This window comes from Arachis ipaensis, chromosome B7 (genome assembly GCF_059453495.1).
Source record: "Arachis ipaensis isolate K30076 ecotype BB chromosome B7, ASM5945349v1, whole genome shotgun sequence".
Taxonomy (NCBI): Eukaryota; Viridiplantae; Streptophyta; class Magnoliopsida; order Fabales; family Fabaceae; genus Arachis; species Arachis ipaensis.
In genome coordinates, this window is record NC_142442.1 from 134898646 (window position 1) to 134921818 (window position 23173).

Genomic DNA, 23173 nt, shown 5'->3' on the forward strand with positions numbered 1-23173 from the left:
GAAAATTGTGAGTTAAAGACTTCTACTATTTTACTTGGATTATTTAAGAAAGGGATGACTTATGCTTTTGAAATGAATTATTAAAAAGAAAATTATGATTTAGTCTTGTTTCTTAAGAAAAGTATTATATCTCTTTTGGGAGCAAGTCATTTAGAAGAAACTTATGTTTTAAGGCTGTTTTAAATGCGAAAAGGGTTTATGTCTTTGAATTTGACTTGAGGGTTTCAATTGGAGGAGTTTTAGTGACTTTGAAAGAACTTGAATGTTCATTGACAAGTCTCATTTTACAATGTTTTAGGAAAAGTTTTAAGCATTCCTTGAATTCTGAATTTTTGCAAAACAAACAATTTTTGAGCAGTTTGAAACGCTTTAGATTTAATTATAGAATTGAAGTTGGTTTTGTCTAAGTAAAAGAAATGGTCTTGAAAATGTGTTTGGAATAATTGATTACATGACTCGGTTTGGCTTGGATTCTATTTTTTTTATTACTCAAATCAGGAAGCTAAGGTTTTAAAGATTTTAAACGAATTTGAGGAAATGAGTTATGTTATTCTCCCCTAAAGACTTGAGACTTTGCCGAGGAACTTTTGTTATCAAATCCTGTTTTAGGATGAATGACTTTGAATCTCTCAGAAAAAACTTTTGATTTGGTGTGATTTTTTAAAATGTTGTGGAAAGATGTTGAGGAAGATGACTTTGTTTTAAAAAGAGGAATTTACGTTTGAGGAAAAGTGGCTTATGAGCCTGAAATGATTTGAGAAATGGGAAGTTTAAAGTTAAGGCTGGAAGGAATTGATTTTTGATTTCAAAGTAAGATGATTTGAGAAAAAGTGATGATTACATGAGTTTGATGATGTTGGATGGTGGAAGTGCTGTTATGTTATGCGCCGGATGGCTGTATATGATAATGAATTATGGCTGGTTGTAGATCATGTTATGAGCCGGATGGTTGTATTGGTATTAAATTATGGTTGAGTATGAATATGGATGACTAGAGATTTGATAATGTGATTGTTTTACTTCCAATTATCTGAGATACGAGTTTCTCTGGGTAAAAGCAGTGGCTGGCCACCACGTACTCCAGGTTGAGACTCGATACTCTGCTGACCCTATGTCGTAAGTGTGGCTGGACACTGTGAAAGTTCCGAATGAGCTCGCCCCCGTGGATAAACACCAGCGTGGGTGTTGTGTGATTATGATTATGATTGTGAATAACTCGAGTTGGGGATGCACGACAGAGGGACCGTCCAATGGTTAGCTACCACGACTTGTCAGGTTGGCTTTTTAACCGACAGATGAGACTCATTAGTCACTAGGACAGGCATTCATCATATGCATCTATGTGACATTGTTTGGGTGTGCATATTGTACTTGGTTTGCCTTTGTGATTAATTGAGTTTAACTACTAATTGTGCTACTTGAAGTAACTGCTTTTTTGTGTTTGACCTTTCCTACTTATGTTTGCGACTGAAACTCTGTTGGATTGTGGTGGATTGACTGTTGTTTGGATTATTTGGGCCTAGGGCTGTGGTTGATTATGAGATGGGCCGAAGGCCGTGTTTAGTTTGTGCTTTTGGTTTAGAAAAGTATGAAAAACTAAACTGGTTCAGCATAGACTTAATGAACCTATGCTTGGAACAATTTGGTCATTCATATTGTCTAGGAAAAACTTTTAAAAAGGCTTATGGATGAGAGACTGGTTATGGATGAGAGGGGACGAAGCTGCCTCTGCCGCCGGAGAACGCTCTGCTGGTAAGGGTTTCGAGTTTGGTTTTCGTTTCTTTTGAGATTTCAGAAGCTTTATTGTCGCTGCATGTTGGTTTCAGTCACCGTCGCTGGAGTCGGGTCGCTGCTGCCGCTTGAGGTGGATATCGGAGCTGTCGCCAAACCGATTCAGAGGCCGCCGCTGCTTTGTTTTTGTATTTCAGTAAGTATTTTACGTTTCGAAAACCCCTGCATTAGTGTTCTGTTCCGTGTATTAAAGTATTTGCGATGTTAATGGTCTTAGGAATTAGAAACTGAGTTTGCATGTGGCGTTTGAGGTTGTTTCTACTATTAAGAAAGCAAGCGGAGCTGAGGTTTTGGTTGCCGTTGAGTTCGGGTCGAGACGAAAGGAATTTTGTGAGGTGCTTGTGTTGTGGTTTCAACATGTCGAGGTAGGGGACCTTTCAGAAAACTATATCTTATCAATTGGAATTATTATATATGGATATTTATGTGAGAAATGTATTTTAGTGATTGTATAAGTCTTATATGTTGTTTGGTTGTCTTGGATGAATACGAATGCTTGTTTGACTGGGTTACTGTTCGGTTTTGTGAGACGGACTGTTCTTGGAGTGTTTCTTTAAAGTTGTTTCTTAAAAGTTTTGAAATCAAGTTTAATCTGTTGGAAATTTATTTGAGTTTGAATTGGTGTTCTTAAAATCTGAAAATGATGTACTTTTGGAACTAACTTGATTTTGAACTGATTTGGTTTTGAACCCATTAAAGAGGGTTGCGGAATGGTGTAGTTGGAACCTGGAAAGGGTGGCAAGGTCCAAGTTTTAGGGGAGGTACTACCGAAATTCCTTTAAAATCCGAGACTTTATTGAAGTGTTATTAGGAAAATTGTGAGTTAAAGACTTCTACTATTTTACTTGGATTATTTAAGAAAGGGATGACTTATGCTTTTGAAATGAATTATTAAAAAGAAAATTATGATTTAGTCTTGTTTCTTAAGAAAAGTATTATATCTCTTTTGGGAGCAAGTCATTTAGAAGAAACTTATGTTTTAAGGCTATTTTAAATGCGAAAAGGGTTTATGTCTTTGAATTTGACTTGAGGGTTTCAATTGGAGGAGTTTTAGTGACTTTGAAAGAACTTGAATGTTCATTGACAAGTCTCATTTTACAATGTTTTAGGAAAAGTTTTAAGCATTCCTTGAATTCTGAATTTTTGCAAGACAAACAATTTTTGAGCAGTTTGAAACGCTTTAGATTTAATTATGGAATTGAAGTTGGTTTTGTCTAAGTAAAAGAAATGGTTTTGAAAATGTGTTTGGAATAATTGATTACATGACTCGGTTTGGCTTGGATTCTATTTTTTTATTACTCAAATCAGGAAGCCAAGGTTTTAAAGATTTTAAACGAATTTGAGGAAATGAGTTATGTTATTCTCCCCTAAAGACTTGAGACTTTGCTGATGAACTTTTGTTATCAAATCCTGTTTTAGGATGAATAACTTTGAATCTCTCAGAAAAAACTTTTGATTTGGTGTGGTTTTTAAAATGTTATGGAAAGATATTGAGGAAGGTGACTTTGTTTTAAAAAGAGGAATTTACGTTTGAGGAAAAGTGGCTTATGAGTCTGAAATGATTTGAGAAATGGGGAGTTTAAAGTTAAGGCTGGAAGGAATTGATTTTTGATTTCAAAGTAAGATGATTTGAGAAAAAGTGATGATTACATGAGTTTGATGATGTTGGATGGTGGAAGTGCTGTTATGTTATGCGCCGGATGGCTGTATATGATAATGAATTATGGCTGGTTGTAGATCATGTTATGAGCCGGGTGGTTGTATTGGTATTAAATTATGGCTGAGTACGAATATGGATGATTAGAGATTTGATAATGTGATTGTTGCACTTCCAATTATCTGAGATACGAGTTTCTCTGGGTAAAAGCAGTGGCTAGCCACCACGTACTCCAGGTTGAGACTCGATACTCTGCTGACCCTATGTCCTAAGTATGGCCGGACACTGTGAAAGTTCCGGATGAGCTCACCCCCGTGGATAAACACCAGCGTGGGTGTTGTGTGATTATGATTATGATTGTGAATAACTCGAGTTGGGGATGTACGACAGAGGGATAGTCCAATACCACGACATGTCAGGTTGGCTTTTTAACCGACAGATGAGACTCATCAGCCACTAGGACAGGCATTCATCATATGCATCTATATGACATTGTTTGGGTGTGCATATTGTACTTGGTTTGCCTTTGTGATTAATTGTGTTTAACTGCTAATTGTGCTACTTGAAATAACTGCTTGTTTGTGTTTGAGCTTTCCTACTTATGTTTGCGACTGAAACTCTGTTGGATTGTGGTGGATTGGCTGTTGTTTGGATTGTTTGGGCCTAGGGCCGTGGTTGATTATGAGATGGGCCGAAGGCCGTGTTTAGTTTGTGCTTTTGGTTTAGAAAAGTATGAAAAACTAAACTGGTTCAGCATAGACTTAATGAACCTATGCTTGGAACAGTTTGGTCATTCATATTGTCTAGGAAAAACTTTTAAAAAGGCTTTTAGATTTTTGAAGAGTTAACAGTTCCCTCTTTTAGAAAGGATTTTGGATTTTTGATATCAAGTATTTGGTTTTGAGACGATGCATAAGGTGGTTATTAATCACTGTGACGGTTTTATTTTCACGTATCCTATTATTGTAATTCTCTAACCCCCATAGTGAGAACTAGCGAGGACGATATTCTCACTCCCCTACAGGTCTTTCTTTTTCAAGTTATGGACAACGAAGTTCGGAAGAGCTTATTGTATTTCTTTTCTGTTTAAGCGATGTTTTATGTTGTATTAGTTACTTTTCCCCCTCGCCTTTATTCTTTACAAGTCTTTATAAGAGGGATAGGATTCTGATTATGCAATGCTTGTAAAATTTATTAAGATGTGTATATATATATATATATAGAGTTTTGTATGGATGTATGTTATCTATTTAAAAAGTCTTTTAAGCGGTAATACGATGAAAGTTTTAAACAGGCTCATATTTTAGTATTAAATATTATAATAGTCGTCGTAATACCCGAGTTATCAGAGTAGCGCAGCCGGAAGCGTAACATTTTGATAGTTAGGGTGTTACAATTTAGATCCTGGAAAGCTTTCCTCACCGGCATCAATCCCACAAAGAATATCACATCCCACATCTACAGAAGGTGTCTCGTTAACTATGATTTGCTTCGATTTATTTGTTACCACCACTGATCCACACAACCGCGATCTTCACACACGCCATTGTTAGTCCCAATGACCCACAATCACACAACGCTTCTTCACTTTCTCCGACACCACCCAAACAACAACACTCCTCTGCGTGACTTCTTTCACTACTATTCCGATTTAAAATACTGCCAGCCGATGTCGAAGTCGACAGACTTCAAGCATGAATCTCATGGCAAGTTTCATACACTACCTATCTAAGTTGGTCATTTTCGACAAAGACATTTCTAATCTGGGGTCATTCCTAATCTGGGGTCATTCTTGTCTATTCCGACCTTGGAAAACAACAAACCATAATTGGAAACTTGTTCGTACATAGAACATTAGAGTTCCAAATCTGTACGCGAGAACACCAGATAATTTTCCTGTCCTTTTTAATGATGAGTTTTTTTTTTTTTTTTGAAAAAAAAATCCATTCCAACCCCAATTATTGGCAAAATGTAAAGAAATTAAGTAATAAGTAAATAATTTCATTGTGTTTTTAAAAATGGAATAGGACACAGATCGTGAGACCAAATTATTGCACAAGGAGACGCCAAAAAAAAACAGTTATTGCCCAAAGGCACATTTCCTCCATTCATCGACAATGAAAGGGCCGAGAGACTAAATAATGGTCATACTTTGGGCTATTTATTTTTTTACTTTTAACGTTTTTTGTTTTAAAAATTTTGGAGAAAAAAAAATAATAGATAGAAATAAAAAACAAATTTTATTATTTTTATTATTTTTCTTTTAAAAAATCCTAAAGATAAGAGTTATTAAAAATAACAAATAAAACCATAAACCAAATATACAAGACACACTATTAATATAAAAAAAAAAGATAAAGTATTATTTTGGTCCCCAATATTTTGTATAAATTTTAATTTAGTCTCTAATATTTCAAACGGTCTATTTCTATCTCAAAAAATTTCAATTAGGTTTAACGTGGTCCTAATGTTAAATTTAACACAAACCATTAACCAAATAACTGGCGTGGACATTAATACCGTTACTAATTAAGTCATATCTTCTTTCATGTGTTAGAAGAACATAACCAAAACGGGTGATACTTCTTTTTTTCAATTTTTTTTGTACAAAACTCAAAATCTTAACAATCAATCATCAACGCTTCAAAATCAAAGGAAAAAACTTTATATTAGTGACTGTTGGTAGATCGATATTACTTACATACTGAAATTGAATGTTCTTTGCTCTTCAATATGCAAATTATTTGAGACAAATTTAACGGTGGAACAACATTAAACATGCTTAAAATATTTTTGAGATTGAAATAGAATGTTTGAAAGTTTTTGGAATTGAAATAAGATGTTTAAAACGTTAGAGATCAACTTAAAATTCTATCCAAACTTTAGAGACTAAAATAATACTTTATTCTAAGAAAACACACATAAAGATACACACTTTTTTTTTTTTATTGTATTTGGTGACTATGCACAAAATACACTACTATAAATCAAATGTCAATTTTCTCTAGACACATTCACTATTGTTTCACTACCACGGCTGTTATCATTGTTTCACCATCAACATCAACCAAAATTATTATCAACAAAAACTCTATTTCAATAATCAATTCAACAAATTAAAAAAAATGATATATATATATATATATATATAAAATGCGATGCGACGAGGAAGAAATTGAGAGAGGTGGCAGTGGGCATCAAAAGAGGAAGAGAGAGACAATGAAGGGGAGGCGGCGCATAAATGAAAAATATGGTGATAGTGGGCGACACGAAGAGAAAGAGAGGCAAACATAAAGGAGAAAGCAAAAAATGTAGCGGATCTGGATGGAAAAGTAGGAGGCGTGACAAATCTAGATGAAGGTAGAGCAAAGGTGGTGGTGAAGGCAGAGGAAACAGTAATGGAGGGAGAAGATACTGGCAGAGAAAAGATGATGAAGAAGGAAGGAAGACGGTGAGCCATTAAGCAAATAATTGGTATTTTAAAAATTAATAAGAAATAAAGAGTAAAAATTTGTATCTAATTGCCAGTATTTTTGTGTCTCAATATTTTAAAAAATACAATATATATATATATATATATATTGTGTATATTAGTGTGCTATCTTATATATAAAAAAATTGTGTTTGATTTTGAGAATATCATAAGATAAAATATGAAAAAGATGACACAAATAACAGAAATATAAAAATTAGTGTTTTATATTTTATTTAGTAATAAATTGAATACAAAAAAGAATAAATAATAAAAATTATACTTTATTTTTATGTTGTCCTTCACAAAAAAATATAATTGTAAAAAATTATAGTGGCTAAAAAAAAAAATTATGTCTCCACCTAATATTTTTATATTATTTCTACCATAAACATAACAAAAGAATGAAGTTGCAAAAGAGATGATCCAGAGAAGAAAAACCCTTAGCCTGAAAATGGGTTTAGAATCTCATTACTTCTCAAAATTAGAAACATATTGCATGTATTAGCTTAACTTATTCTTATCTCTAAGTTTGATCCTCTTTCGTTGATAATAATACTAGTTTCCCCTTGTTAGAACATATATAATTTCCATTCTTACTTTAATTTTCGTTATGTTGTATTTTATCTAAAAGACAAAATTTAAATATAGAAATAGAAAATACAAAAGTATATCTAAAATTGGAAATAGAGAATAAAATGCTGAATCTCATGATACAAAATTTTTTTTCTATATTTTCGCTATTTTTGCTATTTTCCTTATCTTTGTATTTGTCCTGTCCAACCATATCACCAAAACCACCTTTGTGGTCAACAAGTCACACGTGACCAATGTAGGACTACCGTTTTGGAAGCTCAGTTGGAAGTTGGAACTGAATCTCGCAAAGTGCAGACACTTCATCGTTCTGTGGACCCACGACCCGACCGGCCCATCACCAAACCCGACCCACTTTCCCCTTTTGCTCGCAAGAACAACCAAGATTTTACGAGCAAACTCCCAAACTCGAATTGCAGTTACACACACACACTACCATTTTTTCATTTATCTCAAATTCCATTTAATTTATCCTTCTATTCTATTTTAATTTTTGTTAATTTTCGTTAATTAATAATAATTTCGGAATCCCGCGCAATCCCTCTCCTTCAACCCGAAAATCCCCTCTTTGTTCTTCCGCTCCCTTAGGGCTTTTACTCAGTATCTCCTCCGAAAATACTCGAATCTTCGCCTGCGACGGTGACCGATTGATTTTGCTCCCGCCGCCTACGGCCATGGCGGAGGAGAAGAGGCCGTCGTCGTCGTTCGTCAAGAAGAGCGACCGTATGATTTTCACGGTGGACCTTCGCCCGGGAGAGACTACAATCGTGTCGTGGAAGAAGCTTCTCAAAGATGCTAACAGAACCAATGGATCGTCCTCCTCCGAAAAACCCAAGCTCGATGACGTAATTGCTCCGGTTAGTCTTAATCTTTCTTTGCCTCAATCTTCGTTGTAATTTTTGTACATTGTTGAATTCACATACTAGATAGTGCCATAGGTGAAACTTTTCTCGGTTTTGAACTTTTTATTCTGTTTTATTTTGATTTCCTTTTGATTTGGACTGTGATGCTTAGCATTCTGTTTTCTGTGATTTTTGGAATTGCGGATTGTATTGTGAAATCGAATTTTGTTAGTACGTTGAAGTTATTGTTTTTTGTTTTTGCAATGGTGATGTGCTTCACAGTTATGCTAGCTTTGACTATAATCTTTTGTCTTTTTTAGGAACAAGCTTCTGATATTGACGGAAAAGATGCTAATCAGCCGAACCGTTTCAGTGCTGTAATAGAGAAGATTGAGCGCCTTTACATGGTATGTTTATGTTGCTTGCTGGGATTTTTATGCTGTTTTCCTTGTTGTTATTAATTATTCGTTTAAGCCATTGATTCGTGTTTATATGCGTGCTTTGGTGTTGATATGTAGGTTTTTTATTTGTTAATATATGGAATGCGGAATTAATTTTCAGGGTAAGGATAGTAGTGACGACGAGGATATGCTTGATGCTCCTGATGATGATCAGTATGATACAGAAGACTCCTTCATTGATGATGCTGAGCTGGTTGGTATCTCTGTATAGTGTTTCGGCTTTTTCTGGCTCTTGTGATCATTGATTGCTGACAGGAATATTATTCCACTGTTGGACTTTTTCTACTTCTATATTATGTTTTCAAACTGTTTGCCATGCAGGATGAATACTTTGAGGTTGATAATTCTGCAATCAAACATGACGGGTTCTTTGTAAATAGGGGGAAATTGGAACGCATGTAAGTTTCTGTTTTGACATGTTTTTCTTTAAATGATTGATGATTGATATTTTAAGAATACCACTTAGCTTAGAGTAAGCAAATCATAGATAAGGTTTCCTTACAAATTACTGAACTATTGATCTTGTTTCACTGCTGAGGTGGTCTGTTGTCATCATTTTATTTTACTTGCTGTCAAATAAGTGCTAGTTTCTCAAGTCACCGTTTTCATCAGTTACAACTCCTTTCTTTCTCTTTTAAATCTTTCTTTGTTTATTCCAATGACAATCTGGTATTGATAGTATTTACATCAAGTTTCTGGCAACATTTATAACATTGACTTGTTATAACTTATTAATATATTCTCCAGTATTGGAGTATTGAACTTGGTCGAACACATCACCAGTCATTCTTACTGATTTTCCATTTTTTTTAACTCTATTACCAGAGCTGAAGCTCCGGCATTACCTAACCAGCAACCTAAAAAAAGGCGCAGAAAGGAGACACTGAAGAATCCTAGTGAAAAAGATAATGATCGTGTTTCAAATAAACAAGCTAAACTGAGTAAGCCAGCGTTGGAAAAGAAAGCTTCAGTACAGGCAAAGAGTACACTTAATTCCTCACAGAATTTAGTTGCACCTGGTGAATCTCATGAAGGGTTGAAATTTCAGAATCAATCTGATGTCACTGGAATTAATTCTAAAAAGAAAAGTGCTGATACTAAACCTGTAATGGACTCTTCTGTCTCTTTGAAAGCATCAAATGATGATGTTCATGCTTCTGTGGCAGAAGCAAAAGATGCTGATAAGCAGAAGAAAGGAGTTTCTCAATCAAAGAACATAAGTGATAAATATAAAGATGCTGGTGGCTTGCTTGATCCATCTCATCAGAAGTCCCATGAGAAAGGTGCACATGTACATTCTAAAGCCCAACCTGGAAGACCATCAAGTACTATTGGTGATTTGGAGAATACAACTCGGCCGAAAGAAAGAAATGGCATGCGTGAATTGCCGGATCTTAACTTGTCTATAGGAAAGTCTGCTATGCAAGCAACAGTGAGTTCTCAGATCTTTTATGCGTTTTCCCGTTCCATTCCTATTTGAATTTTGACTTGATAAAAAAGTTTTAAGAAGATACTAAAAATAGGGGTCCTCTGCACTAGAGTGCTTCATCAATTACTCCTTAGTGTTTGCTATAAAACAAATGGGTTCTCACACTTAAAATCTTGGGCTGTGTTTTATTGTCGGTAAGTAATGGAATGGAATAGATTGGAATATGATGGAGAGTAAAAGGAAAGAGTGGAGTGGCATAATTGTTCTACTCCATTGTTTGAATATTTTAGTAACCGAATGGAATGTAATAAATTTTCGAAGGAAAGTAAGTTAGCAATTGACATTCTTTCCATTTCCTTTTGCAAATCCTTGGGGAAGAGACGATAAGGTGGTATTGGATGGAATGTGCTCCTTCATTCTCTGTTCATCTCCATTAACTTTTATTGCATCCAAATAAAGGAATTAATTAAGGGCTTGTTTGGATTGATTGTAAGTTTTAAGTAGTAGAGTTGAAAAGAATATATGCATGAAACTGCATTTATTGCATTACTTCTTATCTTTGTCATGAGTTTGCTTGATTCTTATACAGAAATCTGAACACATGGTCAAGAAAGATGGTTCTAGTGTTAGGCCAAAAATTTCAGTGCTGGAAAAGGCTATTCGTGAATTAGAGAAAATGGTTGCCGAGTGTAAGTTTTTGAATTGTTATGAATTTCATGTTACTGGATAGAAAACTGGGAAACTTGTTCCTAATACCAAGGTCCCCCCCCCCCCCCCCCCTTTTTTTTTGTTTCCTTTCATGCTTTTTTGATATGACAGCAAGGCCACCTGCAGTGGAAAACCAGGAGGCTGATGCTACATCCCAGGCAGTCAAAAGGAGGTTGCCTAGAGAAATAAAGCTCAAGCTTGCTAAAGTTGCTAGACTAGCGGTACTAGAATATTGTCTTTCTTAAATTTATGCTTACAGATATACAAACAGTTTTATTCTTTTCATTCAAGGACTTGAAATATTAAATGTATGTCTTTGTTGCAGCAGTCAAACCAAGGAAAAGTATCAAAGGAGTTAATTAACCGTCTTAATGGTATTCTTGGGCACTTGATTCAGCTTAGAACATTAAAGGTATTGCTGCTGCTGAAAATAAACAGATAATATTTTTGTGTTGGTTATTTACCACCCACCTCCCCCCAATAAAAAGTTTGTGTTGGGACTTTAGTGTTTGTTTCAATGAGGATAGAAAATGAAGAGAAGAGAAAACAAATGGAAAAAAAAAAAAATGAAAGTTTTAAAAAGTAAATGATTTTCCCCATTTCTGTTCGACTTTTGTATTTCCAAAAATATCGCTTTTTAAACATTCCATAATATTTACACTTACAAATCTACCCCAACTTCTCTTTCTTTCTTCTTTTAATTTTTTTTATTTTTACAATTTTCAATTCTTTGTACCCATATACAATTTCTTTTTTTAGACATTTAAAGTATACGTGTGCCTCTCAATTTGCTAATTTGTGTCTATAAATAATAGATTTACATCTTTACAGTAGTTATATTGTTATAATATAGATAAATAGATACATTTTATAATAAGTTACTCTAGATTATATAATAAGTCTAAATTCTCACGCATATGTTTTCTCCTTTTCACTGTGATGCACACATTTAGACTATTTACCTTCTCCTACAATGTTTCCTATTGCAGAGAAACTTAAAAATAATGATCAATACGGGTCTGTCAGCAAAGCAGGAGAAAGATGATAGGTTTCAACAGATAAAGAAGGAAGTTGTTGATATGATTAAGACGCTGGCCCCAACTTTGGAATCCAAGGTTTATTTTTGTTTCCGCCACTTATCAAATATTGATAAAATGGATAACATGTGTTTCATCTTTATTCATTTCTGAGCTTCATACCATGGTATGCATTTTGTATAATTTTTATTGGGTGCTTCTCTTAATGGAAAGCTTACTGTTGGATCATTTTCCTTGAAGGGATTTGATTGCTTTTCTTAACTATAGTTTTGTTTATTTAAATTGGGATGTTTCTTTTTATCCTTTTATTTATCTAGTTTATTTCTTTCATGACGTATGAGAACAGCTAAGAGCTGGAGGTGATACTCAAGAATTTGGTTCTGATGGGAAAATGATAACAAAAATGAAGTTTAGTATGGACACTGCATTGGAGGACAAGATCTGTGATCTCTATGACCTTTATGTTGAAGTACGAATTTCAGCTATCAATTCCTTGAAATTCTGTTTGTTGATAAAAATATCTCTAATTGATCTTTCTTGGCAATTGCTCTAGGGTTTGGATGAAAATGCAGGTCCACAAATCAGAAAGCTGTATGCCGAGGTGATTTTCATCCTTTCAAGAATCTATATGTAGGGTTCATTACAGTGTCTTTAACCTTCTGGTTGTCTTCAGCTTGCGGAATTATGGCCAAGTGGCTGCATGGACAACCATGGGATCAAACGTGGAATTTGCAGGGCCAAAGAGAGGCGCAGAGCACTGCACAACAGACATAAGGTATCCTTTAGCAGTGAATAATTTAAAAAAAAAGGAGGATGATTTGATTCTCACACTTAGTGTTTAGACTGCCAATACCTATATATGTATCACTGTAGCATTGGAAATTAGTAAATTACACATGTTTGGGGTGGCAGACAAGATTGTCAATATAGATTTTACGTTAAGCTATGTGGGTCTAACTTGTATATGAGACCCGTACCTAAATGAGTGGAGAAAATGGAAGGCAAAGGGAAGAGCTCGACAATGTAATAGAAAATGTCTCGTGTTGTTTATTTTTGTTGGGTTGGTTTTATTTTATTTTTATTTTTTTGGGGAGGGGGGTTGATGGTGGTGGTTGGGGTGACATGTAATAGAACTCAATGCTGTTACGATATAACAGAAGGTTTTTGTGAACCTAAAAGAGGTGTTCTGCAAGAGGAAAGAAATGCTTGTGCCAAACCAAAACAGAGCAGTTGAACCCTATTCAGACCCCAAACCTAAGCCTTATCTGGAACCTAACATGCGATGGTAAGTTTAAGCACTGGGTTCTAACAGGAATATGAATCTGGAGCTTCCAGTGTCATTTTATTCTATTTCTTCCCTACGTTGGTAATGAGTGTGATTCTTCTTTAGCAGGACGTGTTTATTAACACTTATTTTGGTTATCATACAATTGTCTATTGAGTGGACCATATTGTCATGACTGTTATAAATTCTATCTGCAGTGTTAGAAATCGTGAAATACCCAAATAATGTAATGATGCAGATAACAGAAACTTCTTTGATGTTTTATTTCTGCAAATCTTGGCGTTGGTATTATTACAAGAGTGGAGGACCTTGTTTTTTCCTCATTTTCTGCACAGATGACAAGCAGGAACTTGTTTTAGACCGAACAATTTGGTCATTTTAAGTTGATTATCTCATTGTGAATTATTAGGATCCGGAAAAGATTAAGAGGAAAAAGTTGAAGCCAGAGGAAAACATTCGGCTTGAAACCAGTCATGCACAGCAGAACTTGCGGGAGAAATCAGCTACAGAATCTAGCAGTCATGCATTTCCTTCCCTGAATAAGCCAGTTTCCAATACAAGCACAAGTGGCCACGTCCCCAGTCCTTCATTGAACGGCTTAAAACAAGAAAAAGCCAAGGCAAGTTCTACCAGTTCCCTAGATGATGTGAGGGTTGCAGATGGCGCATTGAAAAAGAAGAAAATAAAGAAAAGGCCAGAAATTGATTTGGAAGGAGCACATTTTGGTACCGAGAAGCTAGGCTCAGGCTCTTCGCTGGTTGAAGACCGACCAAAGTCCCAGAGGCAGTCTTCTGGAGGTGTTCCCTCCAAATCAAATCCTCAGCCAACATGTATCCCTGGTCTTGAACAGTCAAGCTAACGTGATATCTCAGCTTAGGCCCTTTACGTAGCAGAATGCCTCACAGTTTTATTCCCTTTTTTTCTTTTGTTTTTTCCATCTAATATTTGAATAAATAGTTTTTCCGCAGTCTTCCTGTCATCAAATGGTTTTTACTGATTGCTGCCATTTTTGTAATTATATGTCTCTCATTAGTTTTGTTGAGAAATATAGATAGATTTGATAATTGTAATTTCTATTAGTGGTGACAAACATTAATTTGTTCTGGCGTTTATGCTTGGTCCCGGTTGTAGTTTTGTTCATATGCTCTGAGTTGAGGTCTTGAGGGGGTATACTACGGGAGTGACTAATGTCTGATTTAGTTGCACCAATAAGTAGCAATAGCAGTTAATTTATTGGCAAGCTTGTAATAATTGTAAGAAACATTGTTGGGTCATAAACAAGAATTAGATCCACATAATGCTGTGATAACTTAACAGGATAGGAAGAAGTGATTTCTGAAGAAAGTCTCTTAATTGAGTGTCATAGTAAAAATATGGGTTTTGTATAATATTTCTAACAAAATAGATAAACTTTTGGTAATTTTCAATAATATTCAATGTATAAATATTTATTTCTTTTAATAAAATATTTTGTATTTTTATTCTATCTTAATTAATATTATTAAAACTGTAAAAGTATTTACTTACCAAAAAAAAAAAAAAAACTGTAAAAGTATTTAGGGTTGGCTGAGAACAAATTAGTTGCAGTTCTAAAAAAGTAATGTTTTTGTCTTGTTGAAGTTGTTGAGAAACAAGTCAAATATTTATCCTTTTTAAGACCTATTTTAATTCATAGAGAATTTAATTTTTTATGATATAATAATACATTATTTATACAAAACTATTTTCTAAATCAGTTACACCCAGAATGTAACAAGTTAGTACCGTCTTCAAGAAAATAAAATTTAGAGAAAAAGACAAATTAATCCTAACTTTTTTATTAAATTTTTTAGAATTTAAAAATATATTTAAGTTTCTACCTTTTTAAAATTTAGAAATATTGATTCCTAAGTCTAATTTGTCCAATTTAAAAAATTCTCTTACGTGTACATCTGTATCAATTATGTTAGTACAACGGGAGTCACATTTAATTTTTCTATTGAATCTGATATACCCAAGTGAACATGAAGGATCGATATATCTAAATTTTGAAAATACCAAAAACTTGAATGTATTTTCAAATCCTTAAACATTAAAATATCTGCGGATCAAAAGGCCACTTATCATTTTTTCTAAAATTTAAAATAACAAAAAAAAAACATCACATTCTTAAAATTAGTAGATTCATACAGGACAGGGCACTTTTAGCTTTGTCCAAGGATATCAGTGAAAAATTATAATTAAATAAATTAATCTAAAAAAAAAGGCGCAGGCGGGTAGGTAGAGCCCTAAAGGTACAAGTAGAATGGAGATGGCGATGGCGATGGCGATGGCGATGGCGTCAAGAAGGATGGTTAGTAAATAGCGGCAACGTGCATCCAAATCAAACCTTATATCACTAGAAAAACAGAGCATGATGCCTCCTATTGCTACTTCTAGACCAGCACCACCACCACCACGTGCACTTGCAATTACAATTGCAATTGCACCGTCACCATTATTAATACCCAACAAACACATATCAATGAAAACCGAAGGAGATCCTTCCGCTATTCCGTTTCCTTCGTGAAACAAAACTCACTCATTCATGGTGGCATGTCTCTGCACGTGCCACCTCGTTTACACCGCGATGAATCTTTCCGCCTCCGCCGCCGTAGCATCCTCACTTTCTCTTCTCTCTTCTTTCTCCTTCCTCAATCCCAATCCCAATTCCAATCCCAAAACTTTCGCTTTCGGCTTCCGGTTCAAGACGAAGGGTAGGAGTACCCGCGGACTGAGGCGTCCCAAGTTTCTCGTCACCGCCCAACTTTCCAACTCCTTTTCCTTCAGTTTCTGGTTGGATTCTCAGGTACCCAATTTCTCTTAGCTCACCGAGATTTGATCAAGTTCCAGCTCTGAGGAGCTGGGACTTATTTACTGTTTGCAATTTTTTTTTCTTAACTGGAAGAATTTCATTTTATAGACATATGATTGATATTATGGTCCTTTTATTATTTAGAAAGAAGAAAAAAGAAAAAAAATTATTTTGATGCCTTTGATTGTAGAGTTTGAATGCTATCCAATCCCATGATCCGTCACAATTGCCTTGGGTGGGTCCGGTTCCAGGTGATATTGCTGAAGTGGAAGCATACTGTAGGATCTTTAGGAATTATGAAAGGCTTCATTCTTCATTAATGAACGTGTTGTGCAATCCACTAACCGGTGAATGTAGTGTTTCCGATGAAGTGCCATCGGATGAGAGGCTGCCTCTAGAAGATAAGATTGTTTCGGTCCTTGGGTGCATGGTAGCACTTGTGAACACCGCGAGGGAGGATGTTCTTTCTGGAAGAAGGTCTTCGGTTATGACCCCCTTTCGTGTGGCGGGGGTTGGCGTGATGGAGGACGTGGTGCCCCCACTTGCTGCTTTTAGGAGTGAGATGAAGAGGTGTTGTGAGAGCTTGCATGTTGTTCTTGAGAACTATTTAGTTCCAGGTGACAATCCAAGGTTGGATGCGTGGAGGAAACTTCAGAGATTGAAGAATGTATGCTATGATGCTGGTTTTCCGCGCAGGGAGGAAGATCCATGTCCAGAACTGTTTTCGAATTGGAGTCCTGTATATTTATCTGCTCCCAAAGAAGACACAAAATTGAAAGACTCTGAAGCAGGATTTTGGACAGGCGGGCAGGTAACTGAAGAAGGCCTAAAGTGGTTGCTTGATAATGGATATAAAACTATCATAGATCTTAGACAGGAGGTAGTAAAAGATAATTTATATCATGAAGCTGTTAATGATGCTATTTCGTCTGGAAAAATTGAATTGGTCAAAATCCCTGTTGACGTTCAGAGAGCACCTACAATGGAACAGGTTGAGAGGTTTTCATCTTACGTTTCAAATTACAGCAAACGTCCAATCTATCTTCATAGTCAGGAAGGAGTTTGGAGAACGTCTGCCATGGTCTCTAGATGGAGGCAGTATATGACTCGATTTGCATCATCATTTGTTTCTAATGAAGCAGTTACTTCCAGTGAAAGGCCATCAGATTATAAAAATGGATCTGCGAAACCGCATGACTCTTCAATAGAATCTGAGAGATCCAGATCCTCTGCAGAAACAGATGACAATTTGTTGCAAGAGAGTTCGGGTGCAGTTACTCCTAATTCTTCACAAGTGATTACTGGCAGTGAGGACAACTCTTCTATGAATTTCTCCAGCAAAACTATCCCTTTAGAAGCTCAAATCCCTCCTCGTGACATCTTCTCCAAAAGAGAGATGTCCAGATTTTGGAGAAATAGAAAGATCCCAGGACCCTCTTATTTCAATTATAAGGTTGAAAGTTTAGAATGTTTGACAGATTCCAGGAACATGCATGCTGGAAGACCACAGGGGAAAGTGACCATCAGCAATGGAGATAATCCCGTCGCTGAAATTGTGGGCCGGGAAAGTTTGAATGGGTCACCTCGTGTGGACTATCCATCTGGAGAGCCTCCAATCACAGTTGGTGGCGACTGGAAGTCAGTGAATGGGAGTACATCGAGCTTTGTGAAGACAACAGTTAATGAGTTAAGTGAAGGAGATGTGCGCTACATGAATAATGGCAATGTCACAATGACTAAGTCTCAAAGTGATGATGGTAAGGCTGGGTTAGCCTTACATGATGAAGACTTGGGACTCATGGAGGGAGACATGTGTGCATCCTCAACTGGAGTTGTAAGGGTGCAATCAAGAAAGAAAGCAGAGATGTACCTAGTACGGACTGATGGCGTTTCTTGTGAGAGAGAAAAGGTGACTGAATCTTCTTTGGCCTTCACTCACCCTAGCACCCAGCAACAGATGCTTATGTGGAAATCTACACCGAAGACTGTGTTATTGCTGAAAAAGCCCGGGGAGCAACTCATGGAAGAAGCTAAAGAGGTCATTTTTTATTTCTTCATAAAAAAAAATTGGCTCTAAGAATCATTGAGGGTCTACTTTTAGTTTTTAATGGTCTAAACATCATAGTTTTGAGCATTGAGTGATTGTTGATGGAAACTGTAAAATATGAGTTCTAGGACTGTCTGCACAGTTTTCGTTCAGGAATGGGATCTATATTTTTCATTACTAAGAATGTGTCAGTGACAGAAATGTTTTGGTCCTTATGTAAAGAAGGGGAAGTTAGAAATTGAGCATTTAGGGAAAATGAGAGCTGGGGATTTAGTTTAGGTGAATCTTCTGACTTTTGAGTGGTATGCCTAGGGCAATTGAGTAATTTGCGTATCTTATCTGCAGGTTGCTTCCTTTCTGTATTACCAAGAGAAAATGAACGTTTTTGTGGAACCTGATGTGCATGATATATTTGCTAGACTTCCTGGATTTGAATTTATTCAAACCTTCTATATCCAAGATACTAGGTGTTGTATTCAAACACTTTATTTTATTTTATTTTATGTTATTTTTACTTTTATCTAAGTTCTGCTTCATTAAATGGTTGCTTAATATATATATAATGCCTTTGATTCAGTGATCTACATGAGAAAGTAGATTTTGTGGCTTGTTTGGGAGGAGATGGTGTTATTCTGCATGCTTCAAATCTATTTGGAGGTGCTATTCCTCCTGTTGTGTCATTTAACCTTGGTTCCCTTGGTTTTCTGGCTTCTCATTGTGTAAGCTTTTTCAAATCAATAAATAATTTCCACAAAATGTTGGTATCTCTTTAGCCATTTGTTTGACTTCTGTTCTGTTTATTGTTTCTAGTTTGAAGACTACAGGCAGGACTTACGACAAGTCATCCATGGAAATAATACTGGAGATGGTGTATACATAACTCTTAGAATGCGTCTCAGATGTGAAATTTTTCGTAAGGGTAAAGCAATGCCAGGGAAAGTGTTTGATATTCTTAACGAGGTTGTTATTGATCGGGGTTCTAATCCATATCTTTCAAAGATTGAATGTTATGAACATGACAGACTTATAACCAAGGTGAATTTTATCATGTATTTGTTAGCATTTATTTGCACTATGAGATTTGTCACTATAGTAAATTTCTTGTCTCTGAAAATCCTTACCATTATGAAACAGCATCATGCCTTATATATATATATATATATATACCCATTGTCGTGTTTTTCAGGTACAAGGTGATGGAGTCATTGTGGCCACCCCAACGGGAAGCACTGCTTATTCTACAGCTGCTGGAGGTTCCATGGTAAGCACTTCTTGTTATATGTATACATCTTTATCCGTGCAGTATCAGTTTATTTGGCACGACTTAGTCATGCTTTCATCGATGATTTTATCTAATGACAAAAGAAAACTGCAGGTGCATCCAAATGTTCCTTGCATGCTATTTACCCCGATTTGTCCGCATTCACTCTCATTTAGACCAGTTATACTCCCAGATTCTGCTCGACTAGAATTAAAGGTGAAGTTTGTTGTCCTCTATGTGGTAAAACTATCATATCGGAATGTTATTAATTTATTACCAAAATTGCATGTGCTTAAGGAGCAAGTTCCATTCGAAATATTACCCTTGTTTTAGTTTTTTATAGCCTATAGCCAAGTCTCTGAGGCAGTTATGTCTCGGAAAATGCTGCATCGTCGAGAATTTTGGATTCACACTTGAGTAATTTATTTTTATCAAAATTAGACTGCTAAGTTTCGTAGGGTTATTGATATCAGATTCCGCAAGACGCAAGAAGCAATGCTTGGGTATCATTTGATGGGAAGAGGAGGCAGCAACTTTCTCGGGGAGATTCTGTACGAATATCCATGAGTCAGCACCCACTTCCAACTGTTAACAAGTTCGATCAAACCGGTGATTGGTTTCACAGCTTGATTCGCTGCCTGAATTGGAACGAAAGACTTGATCAAAAGGCCCTATGAAGCATCTGAAACTGAAGAATGGATGTGTTACTCTCACTTGAAGGCTTGGTTTGTGTGTGATTTCAGTACAGATTATACATTCAAGACTATAGAACTTGTTGTCAATACCAGTTTCTTACCTTGGCTTCCAAATGAGGAGATAGGGTTTTTTCCAAATGTGATTTTGGTAAAAAGCTATTGTATACTGACAGGATTTGAAGCTGTAAATTATTGATCTTAGAAGTAGCTCTCATTGATGCTTCTGAAAGTTTACCACTCTGTCAAAGTTCTTGTGTTGAAGAGGAAGTTCTCATTAGTTTTAGTTAATGAGATAATTGTGCTAATGGCTGCACAGAGCCTCTTTTATAAAAAAAAGATATATTTGATGTCATTTTGATGCCTAAAAAATATGTGCCTTCAAATAAATAAATTAATTCATGGAAAATGAAGTATCAAACATATGTTATATGCATCTAATGACTTGATGTGAAAAAACCTTTTTGACAACAAAAATCAATGTCATATGTATTTTGAAGGATCAAACAATTAGTCTAACCTATGATTTAAAAAGGTAACCTTGTATTTTGAAACATTGTATTATGTTTCCATTATTATGTAAATTCCTGTTGATAAAGAAGGTAACCTTTGTTGTTATGCCCTCTTAAGAGGAAACTGAACTGAATGAAAATTGTATGTCATTTATATGTTTGCTTCTTTGGGATGATAACAGAATCATAAAGAAGCGCAATAATTCAAGGACTCAGAAATTTATAGCAGATAACACTATAATTTATGTAATAAATACTATGGTACAATTCAAGCCCAGATGCTCCCACCAAAACAATATTCTAGAAAAAGAATAAGAAAACAAAACATGAACACTAGCACCCACCAAAACAATATTCTAAAAAAAGAAAAAGAAAACAAAACATGAACACTAGCACCCACAATGGCTTGCATTCTTAAGAAACTTAGAATAGCAGCAACCAAGTGGTACTCTTTGCTATCAAACATGTATAGCACCAAGAACAATAAACAAAGAAAAGATAACAAAAATAAAAACAAAAAGAAAGGGGGGTGGGGATCAAATGTAGTTTCTATATTGAAAACCAAAGTGCTATTTTTTTCATGTGGCTTTAACAACAGCTTGGAACCTTGGCTCCTTAGGTTGGAACTTGAGCTTAGCATAGACATCCATGTAATCACCAAAAACAAACTTAGGATAAGTTTCATCAACTACTTGGTTTTCCTTTTCAGCCACCAACTTCGGTGCAGGACATATGGTAGCCTTCAATGAAGGATTATAGAAAGAAGCAATTGATCTTCTGTTCCCTTCAGTTGAAACCAGAACCCGGTGCCAGCAACTTTTGTATCTGCCATTGCTCAAAACCTCAATCTGATCGCCGGTGTTAATGACAATGGCATTAGGCAAAGGCTGCACTTCTAGCCATTGTCCATCTTTGAGCATCTGCAGGCCTCCCACCTTGTCATCTTGGAAGAGAAGGATGAGTCCTCCGGCGTCCGTGTGAGCTCGCAGGCCATTGACATGCTCTGGATAGGGACAGGGAGGGTAGTGACTCACCTTGGTGCCAAAGAATGCATTGTCTCCTTCTCCATCATTCAATGCCTTCTTCATGTATCCTCTTGGCAATCCAAGATTCTCATCCATCACTTCCATCATCTTCTCTGCCAATTTCTTTAGCTCCGATCGATATTCGGCCATCGTTTTCCTGCCATCCAAGTTAGAATTCAGTTATACATGATTTTGTTACCTAGATCATTTTTCATTAGTAATAATGTAGACTCAATTGTAATTAATTTTATAGTAGGAATACATAAGGAAGTACATAACAAACATTTTTTTAGGTTTTCACTTTGAAAAATTTTCAAACAAAAAAAAAAAAAAGAAAAAGAAGAGCTCACTTTCTCCCTCTCTCAATCTTCACCCTTCCTCTCAATATACCTGAATTCTTGTGGATTTTGTGGCCATTCATTATCATCAAGAAGAGTGATTACATCCTCCCAATCAACATGCTCCAACTTTCCATTGTTTTTGTTTTCAGCTAAATCATTCATGATCTTAACTGATGTAGAGTTGTTGAAATTCTCCTCTCTTTCAAGCTTATAGAACTCAGAGCAAACCTTCTTCACCCTCTCAAGGAGCTCCTCAGAAATCCCATGATTGATCAACTGCAAAACCAAACATAATATATAAGATTATAAATAAAATCTCAAATTTTCTAGCTATACAATTAATTAGTTGGAAATTTTTTCAAATAAATTAAAACAATTCATTATTTATCAAAACAAATAACCACTGCATGCAGATCGGCTAAGGCCTAAGCTAAGACAATCTGCGTCTCAAAAAAAAAAAAAGAATTTATGTTTTTTGGAAAATAAAGAATTATTTAATTTATTTCAAAAAATTTTACTATATTACCTGGAAGAATCCCCATTCTTCACAGCCATTAGCAATCTGAGCCATAGTTTTGGCTCTTTCTTCACCATTCAGCTTTGAGAAATCAATCACTGGCACTGCCATTTTAGATCAAAGTGTTAGTGTGAATGTGAAAATGTGAGAAAACAGAAAACACTACCTTTTGTTAATGTTTTATTTGATGTGGTTTTTGTAAGAGTGGGTTTGGGTATTTATAATAAAAAGTTTCCCACCAAATTGGATATACAACCAATTTAGTTATAGATAGCAGTTATAACTTACAAGGTCACGGATGGTCACACTTTTAATTAAAAATTTATTTATTCTTAGGTCAATGCTTGCTTTGGGAGTTACTTCTTGTTTCTAATGTCTACAACACAATCCCTCACTTTTCAGGCTCATCATCCATATAATATAACTCTTCATAAATTATTATTTTTTTCTCCCTTTCTTCTCCCACTATTAATTAAGAAATTTAATCTGATTTAGGTTTTATTATTCTGTCAGCCTTTATAATTTTATCAAATTTTTAATTAGGTTATTATATATATATATATATTTAACTGAATTTTTACATTATTTTTAATTTTATAATTAAGTCATTTTTATGTCAAAAACATAAATTAATAGAATATTTTTTCTAAGATATATGCAGTCAAAGAT

The 23173-nt window shown here is 35.3% G+C and overlaps 3 protein-coding genes across 8 annotated transcripts; 2 read left to right on the top strand and 1 right to left on the bottom strand.

Annotated features, from left to right (window-relative positions):
* Positions 1-7719: 7719 nt before the first annotated feature.
* LOC107606019 (ubinuclein-1) lies at positions 7720-14386 on the top strand. 4 transcript variants are annotated; one of them, XM_021106360.2, is made up of 14 exons: positions 7735-8371; positions 8677-8763; positions 8918-9010; positions 9139-9215; positions 9643-9905; positions 9984-10249; positions 10836-10935; positions 11066-11175; positions 11280-11366; positions 11944-12069; positions 12338-12460; positions 12545-12592; positions 12665-12766; positions 13686-14386. In XM_021106360.2, the coding sequence occupies exons 1-14, from the start codon at positions 8189-8191 to the stop codon at positions 14133-14135; spliced, it is 2115 nt and encodes a 704-aa protein (XP_020962019.1). In that variant the 5' UTR covers positions 7735-8188; the 3' UTR covers positions 14136-14386. The 4 variants fall into 4 exon arrangements, with proteins under 4 accessions (XP_016163465.1, XP_016163466.1, XP_020962019.1 ...); XM_088493547.1 differs by having other exon boundaries at positions 11283-11366; XM_016307979.3 differs by having other exon boundaries at positions 7720-8371; positions 9643-10249.
* Positions 14387-15444: 1058 nt separating this feature from the next.
* On the top strand, positions 15445-20464 carry NADK2 (NAD kinase 2). 2 transcript variants are annotated; one of them, XM_016307983.3, is made up of 8 exons: positions 15445-16103; positions 16300-18147; positions 18502-18623; positions 18734-18875; positions 18967-19191; positions 19343-19417; positions 19532-19633; positions 19891-20464. In XM_016307983.3, exons 1-8 carry the CDS (start codon positions 15843-15845, stop codon positions 20092-20094), a joined length of 2979 nt encoding a protein of 992 aa, XP_016163469.1. In that variant the 5' UTR covers positions 15445-15842; the 3' UTR covers positions 20095-20464. The 2 variants fall into 2 exon arrangements, with proteins under 2 accessions (XP_016163469.1, XP_088349672.1); XM_088493546.1 differs by having other exon boundaries at positions 15452-16103; positions 16361-18147.
* A 360-nt stretch (positions 20465-20824) lies between these two features.
* On the bottom strand, positions 20825-22720 carry LOC107606021 (2-oxoglutarate (2OG) and Fe(II)-dependent oxygenase superfamily protein). Of its 2 annotated transcripts, XR_015892197.1 has the most exons (4): positions 22514-22720; positions 22037-22263; positions 21012-21803; positions 20825-20954 (listed from the first exon to the last, which is right to left on the bottom strand). XR_015892197.1 is itself a non-coding variant. In XM_016307984.3 (3 exons), the coding sequence occupies exons 1-3, from the start codon at positions 22613-22615 to the stop codon at positions 21200-21202; spliced, it is 933 nt and encodes a 310-aa protein (XP_016163470.1). In that variant the 5' UTR covers positions 22616-22720; the 3' UTR covers positions 20825-21199. The 2 variants fall into 2 exon arrangements, 1 of the variants encoding a protein (XP_016163470.1); XM_016307984.3 differs by having other exon boundaries at positions 20825-21803.
* Between the last annotated feature and the right edge of the window lie 453 nt (positions 22721-23173).

Bases quoted from the DNA above. Each gene is read 5' to 3' on its own strand.
- NADK2 (XM_016307983.3), top strand. From the start codon at position 15,843: ATGGTGGCATGTCTCTGCACGTGCCACCTCGTTTACACCGCGATGAAT. The intron at 18,876-18,966 runs GTAAGCTTTTTC...TATTGTTTCTAG, and splicing joins GTTTTCTGGCTTCTCATTGT to TTTGAAGACTACAGGCAGGA. The intron at 19,192-19,342 runs GTGAATTTTATC...CGTGTTTTTCAG, and splicing joins ATGACAGACTTATAACCAAG to GTACAAGGTGATGGAGTCAT.
- LOC107606021 (XM_016307984.3), bottom strand. From the start codon at position 22,615: ATGGCAGTGCCAGTGATTGATTTCTCAAAGCTGAATGGTGAAGAAAGA. The intron at 22,264-22,513 runs GTAATATAGTAA...TTGGTTTTGCAG, and splicing joins AAGAATGGGGATTCTTCCAG to TTGATCAATCATGGGATTTC. The intron at 21,804-22,036 runs GTATATTGAGAG...CTTGGATGGCAG, and splicing joins CAAAATCCACAAGAATTCAG to GAAAACGATGGCCGAATATC.
- LOC107606019 (XM_016307979.3), top strand. From the start codon at position 8,189: ATGGCGGAGGAGAAGAGGCCGTCGTCGTCGTTCGTCAAGAAGAGCGAC. The intron at 9,216-9,642 runs GTAAGTTTCTGT...CTCTATTACCAG, and splicing joins AGGGGGAAATTGGAACGCAT to AGCTGAAGCTCCGGCATTAC. The intron at 12,461-12,544 runs GTACGAATTTCA...CAATTGCTCTAG, and splicing joins TCTATGACCTTTATGTTGAA to GGTTTGGATGAAAATGCAGG.